Source organism: Serinus canaria, chromosome 7 (assembly GCF_022539315.1).
Source record: "Serinus canaria isolate serCan28SL12 chromosome 7, serCan2020, whole genome shotgun sequence".
NCBI classification, from domain to species: domain Eukaryota; kingdom Metazoa; phylum Chordata; class Aves; order Passeriformes; family Fringillidae; genus Serinus; species Serinus canaria.
Window position 1 is genome coordinate 25,753,628 of NC_066321.1, and position 12,189 is coordinate 25,765,816.

Sequence of the window (12,189 nt, forward strand, 5' to 3'; positions counted from 1 at the left end):
TTAAACACTGAAAGCTATATGGACACTTTTTTTCTACTGTTACCAAACCTAACAGAGGTTCAAACACAAGGATGTCCCATATGCTATGAGGTCCTCTTCCAACTGCATTTTGCTTATGTTCTTTGGAGTCAGTGGAGATTTCTTGTTGAAACCATGTTCCAGGAATAGGGATTTCATTCAATTGTTTGTTGGTTCTGTTTTTACAGGTGGCATGGGACTGAACCTTTAGAGCTTGTAAAATTTGGTTAAGCAGGTGATGTTTATTGGCAAATCACATGGTTTTTTTAACACTTTCCATTTGAGCTAGATTTCAACACCATTCAGGGTTCAAGGAGACAGCTCTCCAATGCATATAATTCTATACTTGGTGCATAAAACACAGGTGAACATTATGGGGCTTTTACAAAGAGAGGATGAAGAGCTGGAGACAGACATACATATACGGATACCCCACTAAGTTCTCTGTATACATCTAAAGTAAACAGTACTTAATTCCAGCGCTATCTAGTGTACTGCACCCTGTAAGAACAATAGAAATACAGATGTACAATGCAGAACTGTTTTCCTGAGGCAAGAAGGAAGTGGAACACCTAAAAGATACTACAGTTCTCAGCCTTTACTTAAAGAATGCAAATAATTCACACATGCAATGGTAAAGGTAGGATTCCTGCAATTTGAAAGTGAATAGGAACTTGTGAGCAAGAAAGCTAAAGTGAATGTTTTCAAGGGAAAAGCTTCTTACATTTAAATCCTGTCTTCACACTTAAGTGCTCCAAAGGAAAAAAACTCTGTCCTACCTGGGTGGCTTTGTCTCTCATACAGGGAGCAGCTTGTCCGTGATTATCCCGAGGCCACTGCCCAGCGAGGTACGGGGCAGCGAGCGTATCCAGAGAAGAGGTGCGGCGAACAATACTGGAAGGGCTTGATGAAGGTGGTCTTGATTTGTCTGTTAGAGCAAGAATATTTGAATACAAAGAAATTAAGAGATCTATTTAAATAGACTACAAGAAATCATATCAAATTGGAACTATGTTATTACCTACACAACAAGATACTTTCATTATGGAAATTAAGTTTGCTTTTCCAGGCTCTATTCTGTTTGAATAAGCTTGAAATCTGTTTTTACCGTTTCCTTAAAAACAAATGTTCCATTAGTGCTTACACAACACTATTCATTCCTTTAAAAGTCTAATAGTCATTTGTCTCTTAAATGATGAAGGTGTAGAAGAAATAAAAACAGCTATGTTTACACATAAATAAAGGTTAATGAAGAAAAACTGAGTTGAACTTCTTCAGTTTAATGCTGAGCTTACAGTTCTTCCCACCAGCTCTTCACCTACTTTATGTCAAGGGACACCATAAACCTGTATGTTTTAACCACCCAGCACATGACATATGGCATAACCCTCAGATTTAGAAGTCAACTTTGATACGGTAATGATTTACATTTTACAAGCTGAGACATCTCCTCCCTTTACATGCTACTTGGTAACTACATTCATATTTGTCTGGTGCTGTATCTTCTGCAACACCTTATCTGTAGTGTATATACTGGCATCCTACTTCAGAACAATTTCAATACTAGGAGGAATCCTTACTAAAAAAGGTTTAATACAACAACCATTGGAACTAATATGAGAAGGAAGACTACTGTTAAAAATAAAAATTTGTATCTATCTCATCTGTCAATGATGTCTTAAGTAAAGTGTCAGTAAAAGACTACACCACAAGCTATGAAGAATAAACACTGAAGAAAGTTTCCTCGAAACAGTAACTGAGGTTGGTAAATTTAAGAGATTGATAAGCAGCAAAGACCCAGGGTCTAGATATACATATGTGTTCACACATTTTGAGATGAAAAATGCAAATCCTGAGATCACAATGAGCTAAGCTTACTATCATCTCATCTACTCCCCACAAAAAGAATTTCAATTATGAAATAATTGTGCATTAATCTTACGTATAATTAATAGAAAGTCCTGAAATACATGGCTACAATACAGCAAGCATGATTCAGAAATCAGATGGAAGCTTTATAAAAGGGCACTGGAAAAACTCAGTCATCTGTCCTCTCTTTCTGTGCCTTAGCATTAATTCTGCACTAAAAGTATTTGTATTATACATGCACTAGAAGTATTTGTATTATACATAAACTCATTTACAGGCAAAGAAAGTTGTGCCTGATTAGTGTCTGAGTGCTAGTCAGATAATAAAACCACTGACAGCAAAAGTCCAAAATTCCATTTTCAAGCTGTTGCAATCTACTAAAAATACATATGAGAAATACTAATAAAACCTGTTAGGTATAGATTTCAGTGGAGTGGACAGAACCCAAGTCTAGTAACATTCTACACTAAATAGCCTCATTCAAATTTATTAGAAATGTACACACTAAAAATGTGGGAAATATTTCAATTCAACTATAAGGAAACAATTGCTGGCACTATAATCAGCCACACTCACACAAAACAGTCAGGAAACCTCATCTCCGCTATTATTTCTACAAGTACCAACAATGATACAACCTTACTACTGAGCTCATTGCAGATTTGCCTTCAGGGTGCAGCAGCAAACATGTTTTGGAGTTTGCACTTAAGACTCCTCCTGTATCAAAGACATTCTCTGACTACTGCTACCACCACACAGCACACTGAAGGGTCTGTTTGTATCAGATGACTTCAAAACTATTCCCTTTGTGTGTACTATAGGACAATGTGGCATGCTAACGCAACGTGCCATTCCTTAAAAATTACACTGGCTTCCAAAGTTAAATCAAATATGTTATTTGTCTTAGAATTAGCTGCCATATCCTCCCTGTTTGTTTTTCTTCTCAGTTATTATTCTTCCTCTTCAAGAAGCTTCTCTCTTCTTACCAAGGGGAAACAGAAAGGATGTGAAAAAAAATTATAAATCAGGAAGTGTACATAGTCAGCCACATCATCTGCAAAAGCCACTGCAGCAGACAGCTTCAAAACTGGAGAGGCAGAATCTATTACCCTCTCCTCCCTGCCACAAGCAAAACAAAAAGCAACTGGAAGACTATTTTGATGAACAGAGAGAATGAGAACTGAAGAGCCTGTTTACTATTTAAGTTCAAGGGAAGCTGCTCCTTTCAAGGCACAAAGCCTGTAAATACTCTTTTCCTCTGATTTAAAAACCCATTTAAGAAATTCTGTTTTCAAATGATTTATATTTAGATGGGGGAATGACGTTTGGATATGTTTTTACTTTTCCACCTTCGTAACCTGTCTTTATACAAATTCAAAGTCTACTACACAATTCTTACTGTTTCAAAACATTTCAATGGGAACATACACAATGTTTTCATTGCACTTTCCCCTACAATACTTGAAGCAAGTGTTCAGCTGCTATTTTTCCTTGATGTGACCTACATAACAAGAGATCTGCCTCCATAGAGATAACAGTTACAACAGCTGTGGCTGATGAAAAACAATGGAGCTGTTTCATCAAATAGACGCTTCTTAAATATTAGATCTCTTTTAATTGGCCTGATTATCTCTCTAAACCAGTATTTGTGAAAAATATCAACCCTCCTATCCATCCACCACTAGTATAGATTAATTTAGAAATTAAAATCTTCCTGCAATCCAGTCTCAAGTAAAGCAAATTAAGAGAATAAAACCAAAGCAAACATACAGAGTACAGATCAATGAAGTCCATCATGTGGGGAGATAACAAGCAAGCTGCCACCTCTTCACCAGTCACTGCTGAACAGGTGACCAACAGAAGTTGCTACAGGTGACCTGGTATCATACACACCACCTCTTACAGAGTAGAGCCACCTCCCAAAGGCAGCATAAGTTCAGGTAATGTAACAGTGGGTCTGAAGAGCAAAACTGAACAAATAGAGATGCTTACCAATAACTGATTGAAAGGTATAACAGAAACCAAAGAAACACAGGCTAACACATACTGTGAGAAAACAAGCAGCAGAAAAGCCCAGGATGCCACTGAACTCACAAAATTCCCTGACAGTTCCACTTGAGGCTTTTTTTATACAAGTGGACTACCCAAAGTAGCGAGAAGAGGTGGGACCCAACTAGCTCCTCTGGCATCGAGGCATACAGCTGACCTTTTGGTTCTGTTTTGGTCAGGCTTTTCCCCAGAAAGGACATTCATGGGATCTCTCCCATACACAGCTGGCAGAGTCATCTTTTCCAGAACTGCAACTGATCTCTGGGGCTTCACCTGCTTTTCATGTTTCATTAAAAGAACTGAACAGACTCAGTGCACTAAGAACAGGACACACCACCCAACTGTGTATACTCCCTTCAGAAGATAATCTTGCATAAATTTAAAGAGAGCTATTCACTAGTAATTGTTCCACTGCAGAAGAATAACAGAATTAGTGGTGTTTTACAAAACCAAACCTCAGAAAGCCCAAGATGTTCAAGCTACTTAACTCTAAGAAATGAAAATATTTTTAATCCCAATGAGTGCACTTCCCTAAAGTGCTTGCTACAAGAAATCTACAGTATGATGCTGCAAAAATTAATTCACTTTCTTTACTCCTACCATTTGTCAAACAGCTTAGGTAAGCAGAGCAGGGAAGTAATGGTACAAAAAGTCTTCTCTCTTATCCTACAGAGATATCTTTCAAAACTACTGCAAAACCTTGGTCATTAAGGCTGACAGGTCTGCAGCTAGACAAGTAGCTTTTAATATTACCCTTCCATAGACAAAACAATTAAGTTATCCTCCAAATTAAACTAACCAATTTTTCTCCTTAATTTTCAGACTGAGTTTAGATGTCCAATACAGTCAACTGGAATATACCAGAAAGTCCAGCACCCAGCAAAGAACTCTCTCACTACCTCAAAGCACCTGAAAGTAAACAACTGCTATGGCTCTGGTCTTGACCTTCTTGTTTACTCAGCCGGGTACACTGTAACATTCTTGCAGCTGAGCAGCTCAACTCCTCCAAGACATGTTTCATATAAGGACACAATAACAAGATCCCATTAGATCTTTACTCAGTGAATAAACCAAGGCAAAACCAATGAAGATAGAGAAATGTGTAAGCTCTAGCTCATGTAACAGCAGTGTACTAGTAGGTCAAAACAATGGCCTCTAATGGGAGGCTTGCAGACAGCTGAAGAGGCATATGGGAAAACTGAACCAAAACTGGAGATTGCAGGACAGACATTGCAGTGTAGAAATGAGGCCTCAGCAGTGATGGGAAGGGCAGAACATATTAACAGACAATTGGAAGCTGAATTCTGGGAAAGAAGTGAGAGAGACCAGAAAGGCAAAGTAAAAGATGAAAAACAGGTAGTAGCAAGATCTAGGTTTCTGGTCATATTTAGGAGGGAGAGAAGTGGCAAGAAAAGCATGGAAAATTAGAAATTGTATGACAGAATCTTCAATTTTTAACTATCCCATAATCAACAGAAAATTCAGTTGGGTATTTCCAACATTTAATTGCAATTCAGATCAGAAAACAAGGGCTAAAAAGACCCTCCAAAAACCACACCCAAAACCCACAGAAGTCACATTTGTAAAGTCACAAGTTACGGCTCTCAAGTGTAAAGCAGATTCACGAAAACTAAGTTCAAAACTATTCAACTGTTTTCCAGGAAAGAAAATCTGAAATATTTAAAACTGAATCTGAAGCATACAACTTATATTTAGATACAACTTAAACTTAGATACAACCAGTATCTAAGCTCAGGAAAAGCTATCATTTGTCTAACCTCAAGGTTCATTTTTATCTAAAGAAATATGCCTGCAGCTCTAGGAATGAACAAAAGCCATCATTAACTGAAAGCAAGAAACAGAAAAACCCAAGTGATTCTGCAGCAGATTCTCACCAATATCCTCAAGTGTCCTGTGTGTCTGCACAACCATTGCCTCATTGGTAAAAAAAGTTCCACCTCCATGTTCTCAGCTCACACTGTTTACTCATTTAGATGAAGAAAAAACCTGAAGTTAACTCAGCCTCTGTCAAGCACTGGACTGCACAATCCAAATGTTAAGCAATAGGAAAGAGGTTTAGCTTGCATTTGGGGCCAGTACAAGTACTGCTCAGGAACTGGAACATGTGGAAGCAATTAAATGGACACCACTCTTCGGTTTTCACACATCTTGTAAAAAGCTAGTGGAGTTATCTTAACACAGTAGAGTGATCAAATGACTTCTTTCCTTATACATGTTAATTCTTCAAAGCAGTGGAGAGGCCAGCACGGTTTCAACAGGCTTCTCCACAGTGACTAAAAGACAGTGCAATTCTTCCACCCTAACTGGTCTGACACATGCCTTTACAAACAGTTTTTGAACCTGGACCTCAAGGCTAACCACACTCTTCCTCATTCTCCAGGCCAGCAGATTGTATCTTAAGCAAGAGTTTCATGAAGTTCACAGGAAAAAGACAGGATTCTGTGATATGGATAAAGTCTTTCAGGTTACTGATTAACAAGAATCTCAAATGAAGAATACACACATTTCTTGATCCAAAGCCTTTAATATAATACAGCCTTAATAAAACCCTCATTACTCTTATCTGGAAAGTGGAAAATCTAACTCAGAACCCTATCAGTCCTCTTCTTACACTAGCAAACTAGGAGGCACACAGTCATCTTGTACCAACTGGTTATGATTGTCTTATTTGGCAGTACCACTCCTCAAAAGCCAGGACAGGAAAAAAGAAAAAACCCAACGTGGTAGTCTGGTTACAATCATTATTTTAGAAAGGGGGAGGAGTATTAGGAGAAGCAGAAGTGTTAAAGGGGGGGCTAGTCCCAGATTTCCACATGTACACTTCTGCATATTAGTCAGCTTTACTCTTTAGATTACCACAGGCAATTTCATAGAAATGAGTAGCTGCAAGCTTTGGTATCTTAAACATAACAGATTTGAGGACATGAACACAAAACCTCACTGATGCATTTCTGAGCAAACTTTTAACCCAAAAAATAAAAAGGACTTACATATGTCAGCCTCTATTATCCGCAGCCTGATGCCATACATTACTTATATTCAAGCAGTCCCAGTAAGATTTAATTATTCAAGAAGTTAAAATGGAATTTGTTACAACACGTATGCTATTGCCACGCTATTTTCTATCTTCATTGTAGCACAAGATTGTCATCACTCTCAAGTACACAAGTCCTTCTGCAGGTTTCATGCTGAAAGCAACTACTAAGAGAGACATTGAATACTTTTGTTCTACACCTATCTGCCATGCCTACAGCACTAGTTAGATCATTAATTACAAGATGAGGGACACTGTTTGGATAACAACCACGTACACCATCTGGCACGAGGTGTGCAGAAACGGTAAATGTGAAGGCTCCACAACAGCCCCCAAACACCAAATTCACCTTAAGTTTGTGCCCAAGCACCTTAAGTACATCTACCCTCCTGAATCCGAGGCAGTACTCGCGGTACTACAGAAGCGGTCACAACCCCCACATGGCACGCTTGGCTCTCTATTCCTCTTCTGAAAGCCAGGGCGCAACAGAGCAGCAACAAAAGCAACGAGCCCTTCCACGCACGCACACCCGGCAAGCCCTGCCGCCGGCCAGAGAAGGGGCAGGGCGAGCACCAGCCCGGGCACAGCCCCGTCCCTACCTCTGCCCCGGGGCACGGCACGCTCGAAGGCACCGCCGGCCCCAGCCCGGCACCCTGCATCCCGCGCCCGGCCGGGCGGCCCGGGACGTGCCCTTTGCCGCTGGCCCGGACCCCCCGTCGCTCACCTTTGCAGACGGGGGAGCTGGGACTCTTCCTCTCTGGGGAGCTCCTGCCCGGCTCCGGCGACTGCCGCCGGTGGTGGTGCCGGACCCTGCCCTCCGGCAGCGGAGGCACCGGCGAGGAGCAGGGCGAGGGCCCGCTGCCCGGTGGCGGCGGCGGCAGGTGGTGGTGCCGCGGGGGGCTGCCCCGCGCCCCGCCATGGCCACGCGTGGGGCTGCCCCGCGAAGAGGCGGCGCCGCCGCCGCTGCCCGCTCCCCCCGGCGGGGCCGTGGCGGGGCCGCCGCGCCCGCCGCTGCCGGGGGGTGCCGCGCGTGGGAGCCCCGCTCCCGGGCCGCCACCGCTCCTCGTGGGGCTGCCATGTTGTTGCTGCTGCTGCTGCTTGAGCTGGAAGGGCACCGTGGCCCGCATGGGCTGGAGGCGGCTGCTCGCTCCCGCTGCTCCGCCGCCCGCCGCCGCCGCGCCGCCTCCCCCCGCCAGGGTGGTGGCGGGGGTCGGGGAACCGCCGCGCCTCACGCGCTGGTGGGACATTGTCCGTCGGGAGCCGGGGCTCGCGGAAGGCGGCCTGAGGCGGGGAAGAGAGGGAAGGGTGCGAGGCGCGGGCCGCAGCTCGCGGGGTCCGACGCCTCAGGTGGCGGCTGCGGCCGCCACAGCCCCGTCCTGGTTCCCGTCCCGCTCCCTTGCCCGTGCCCTCCGCGCCGCGGCACCCGCAGCCTCCGTGCGCCTCATCAACAATAGTGCCCCGGCCGCGCGCCCCGCCCACCGCGCCCTCCCATTGGGTGCGGCGCCGCTCAGCTCGCGCAACTACGGCGCGTCCATTGGCTGCGGGGCGCGCGCCTGAGTGGCCGAGCCCGCGCGGGGGCACGAGGGGGGCGCGGGGCGGGGGCAGCGCTTAAAGAGCCGCACGCGGGCGGCGGCGCGGCCCCGGCGGGAACGGGGCGCGCTCCCGACTCCCCCTCCCGACTCCCCCTCACGCCTCCCCCTCACGCCGGGCCGCCGCCGCCACGGGCAGAACTGCGAGGTGGTGGCGTCTTCCCCGCCTCTCGGTCCTGTTCTGAGGGACCATTATCCCTAGTCCATCATTCCTAGCCCGAGGTGCGCTCCAGGAGGGGACGGGGCTCCACAGCGGTTTATCCAATCGCTTTGCCACCAGCTCGGTGTTACCGATGATGGCACCAGAGACGTGGGCAATATCCAGGCAGACTTGACCCTCTTTTCCCTTAACTGCTGTGTTTACTCTCCTCCGTTAGGCCAGATTAGTTGCATCTTCATTGTAATCTTTTAATAATATTTGTTAACTGCTGGTATCCTCTTAACTAAATTTATACATCACAGCAGTGAATTAATGCATGGAACAGGCCTTAGTTCATGTGTTTGGTTATTTAGATGCAAGGTAAATATACATTCGTACCCTCAACATGAGAATCAGTAAACCTTTTTTCTGTCTTTATTGCAAATGCTTTCTGAACTACTTACACAAATTCTTTTCAGTACTGCTCCACAAGTAGCAATTGAAAAGCATTGCTATGATACAAACGGTGTGACAACAATTTACATATTGGTCCCTCTTCATCTTGGTTGCGCTTGGGTTTCTTTTTTTCCTCTCTCCTTGGCTGTTTCTGATTGAAGCCTGCTTCACTCAAAAATCCCTAATTCCGCTTTGAAGAGCTCCATCCTTGTGGCTGAGAAGTTAAACAAACCTGAAAACCGAGACACGGTCCTTCTAAGGGATGCCTGGATACTGGCCTACCTAAAGCCTTGGAGGGCAAACCTCTTGTTAGAGTCGAGAGCTCTTTGTGAGGAATCAGACTGGCAAAAGAGAGCAGGACAGATGTAGCGATGAGGTTGTTGTCAAGTAAGCTCTTGCATTCCGGATTAATTACTTTTATTTTGAAAGGCATTATGCTCTCTCACAGGTACTGTAAATGCTAGTAATATGGCCTGAAGGAGAGCTGTATGGGTCAATCAAAACCTTCTGCAAAAGGCTGTGCCCAGTCTTAAGAATTACCCTGTGCTACTCCTGAAAGCGGCTGCCAAGTGAAGGCACCAGAAGCCCGGCAGGTCACCGTCAGCCCTATTGTATCCCTTCCTCCAACTGTGCAACTTACTTGTTACCTTGTAAATTACACACAGGGACACTTCCCAGTCAGTTTCCTGTAGCCATCACCAGCACTGCTGGTACAATGTGGCAAGGCATCAAAATCCCAGATTACCCATAGTTATTGGAATATCTGTGAGACAGTGATCTCCTCGCTGGGAATGGCTGAGGGGCAGAGAACACTACAAGCTGTGTACTGCATCACTGGGGATGAACGGATCTTGTCATTCCCTCAGTGACTCCATGTACATATTGAAAAACAGAACCTCAGCTTTAAAGCTCTCCACAGGTAAACACCCAGGAGGTAGAAAACCAGCACCCAGCATGTCCAGAGAAACAAATGGAACCTGTCTGCTGCTTTGTCCTTCGGTAGTTTCTGTGACTCATCTGTGGGGCAACACAGCAGAATAAATTTTTGAGAAGGGGAAGAAAATAGTTTGAATCCTTCTGAAAGCCAGTTTTGCCATAACACAAAGCCAGGTCAAGACACAAGGAGAACAAGTTTTTAGGAACTAAATGGCAAGATAACATCGTCAGAACCCAAGGGATGTAATCAACAAATAACAGCTATGTTTTCACCAACTAGTAAAACACCACAGCTAAAGAACAGCCCTACCTGGAGCTGCTGGCAGAAAGAACGAGGGGAAACGTGGATTTTTCAGCTCCTCACCTAGTCTCACCAGCAAGGAGGCTGGGGGGCACAAGAAGCTGGGGACAGAGGCAGGACAGAGGCAGGACAGCTGATCCCAACGGGACAATGGGATGTTCTGCACCCCACAGCAGCAAGCTCAGCACGTGAATGAGGGGGAAAGCTGGCTGGGGGCTGCTGCTCAGGGACTGGCTGGGCAACTGCAGTCTGCACCATTTGTTTTCTGTATTATTCTATTATTGTTATCTATATTTTATATATATGTAATATCTACCATATTCATATCTATTATCATCATCATATGCCCTATCGAATTGTATCTTAACCCACAAATTTTCATTTTTTTCCCCCTCAGTTCACTTCCCCCACCCACTGGGAAAGAGCAAGTGAGAAGGCAGCTGTGTAGGGTTAACCTGTCAGCTGCCTGACAGGTTAAACCACAACAGCAGCCCAGAACAGCGCAGTTATCCTAAAGAAGGTTAATTTATGCAGCATTTGTTTCACTTCTTTGCTACAGTTTTCAGTCAAGAGCAGAAGACTCAGTTCTTCCCACTGTCACAGCGCCCACTCCCAGTGCCTGTACAGCTGTGCAGCAGACTTTCATCCCAGTTTACACTCTTCAGAAATATTAGGAAGCACTATCTCCCAATACTTGCAAGCAGTGGGCCATGAAGATACTTCTAAAGCACAAAATATTCTGCTAGCACTTTTATTCCCGTTACTGTTTTGAAGAGGCCAGAGTGACAGGTACTGATTCATATTTATTTTCATGCTGCATGCTATGGAGCCAAGTCACGACTTTGATGGCAGAAGATACCTGTTACAATTATAGATAGTACTTCCCACATTATTGTCACACTGCAGAGATGACACTGCTCCACAGAGTAGCTGTGAGAATATAAAGCAAAGCATTTAGGTGCACTGCTCATCATCAGTTGTGTTGCTTCGCACGCAGCAGACGTGAGAGCTTGACATGTAAAGTCATGTACTCAGACCTACTCAAACACCGTGTACTTCTTACGTTCATTTGTTTAAACTGTAACAAATGTGTTACAACAGGATCTTACTCCTACACCTTATGGAAATAATGGAAAGAGCTAAAGCAGGATTATGAACTTGAAAATAGTTTTGAAACTCGTTTTCAATTACAAAAAACCCTAAACCCTCAAAACAAAACCCCAGCCCCAAATGAAACCCCAGCCCCACATGACTTGGATTTGGATCTCCCAGACTCTCCTTGCAATTCACACCTCTCAGGCTCTGGGCTTCTTTCAGCTGTCACCTTCCTTTCTGCCTGCACACTTTGCCAAATGCTGTCCAAGCCACCTCTGAGCAACACATTTCTTATGGTTTCATGTGGAACCTCTAGGCTGGGGTTTCTTCAGATCCATGACACTCTAACTCTGGCCATAACACCCAATGTAACGGTGCCAACAGTGATCCAAAAAACAGGAATGAATCTCCTCATCACCACAGAGGCTGTGAGCCTTCTACCAGCAGCGTGTGTATCTGCCTTTTAGTGACCACAGTCACTTCAGTGACTCCAAATGCCCTGGAGTCACATCTGACCCCACATACACAGGGCCCATCTCTGTGTCTCCAGCTCCTCCCTGCCTGGAATTTTTATCAACCCACTGGTCCTGGGAGCTCAGCAGATACTGCTGTGCTCATACACCAGGCTGAAGTGCCACCCACATCCCACTGCACCCATCCAGAGTCCTGCCAAAATGTGCTG

General features: G+C 44.6%; 1 protein-coding gene across 1 annotated transcript in view; it reads right to left on the reverse strand.

Annotated features, from left to right (window-relative positions):
- Window positions 1-8,431, reverse strand: part of FAM117B (family with sequence similarity 117 member B) — a 28,347-nt gene extending 19,916 nt beyond the window's left edge. Inside the window, exons 1-2 of the mRNA XM_009088074.4 lie at window positions 7,716-8,431; window positions 798-946 (exon numbers count right to left, since the gene is read on the reverse strand). Of these exons, the coding sequence (XP_009086322.2) occupies window positions 798-946; window positions 7,716-8,238 (672 nt within the window). The 5' untranslated portion in view covers window positions 8,239-8,431. The remainder of the gene's footprint in view (window positions 1-797; window positions 947-7,715) is intronic.
- Between the last annotated feature and the right edge of the window lie 3,758 nt (window positions 8,432-12,189).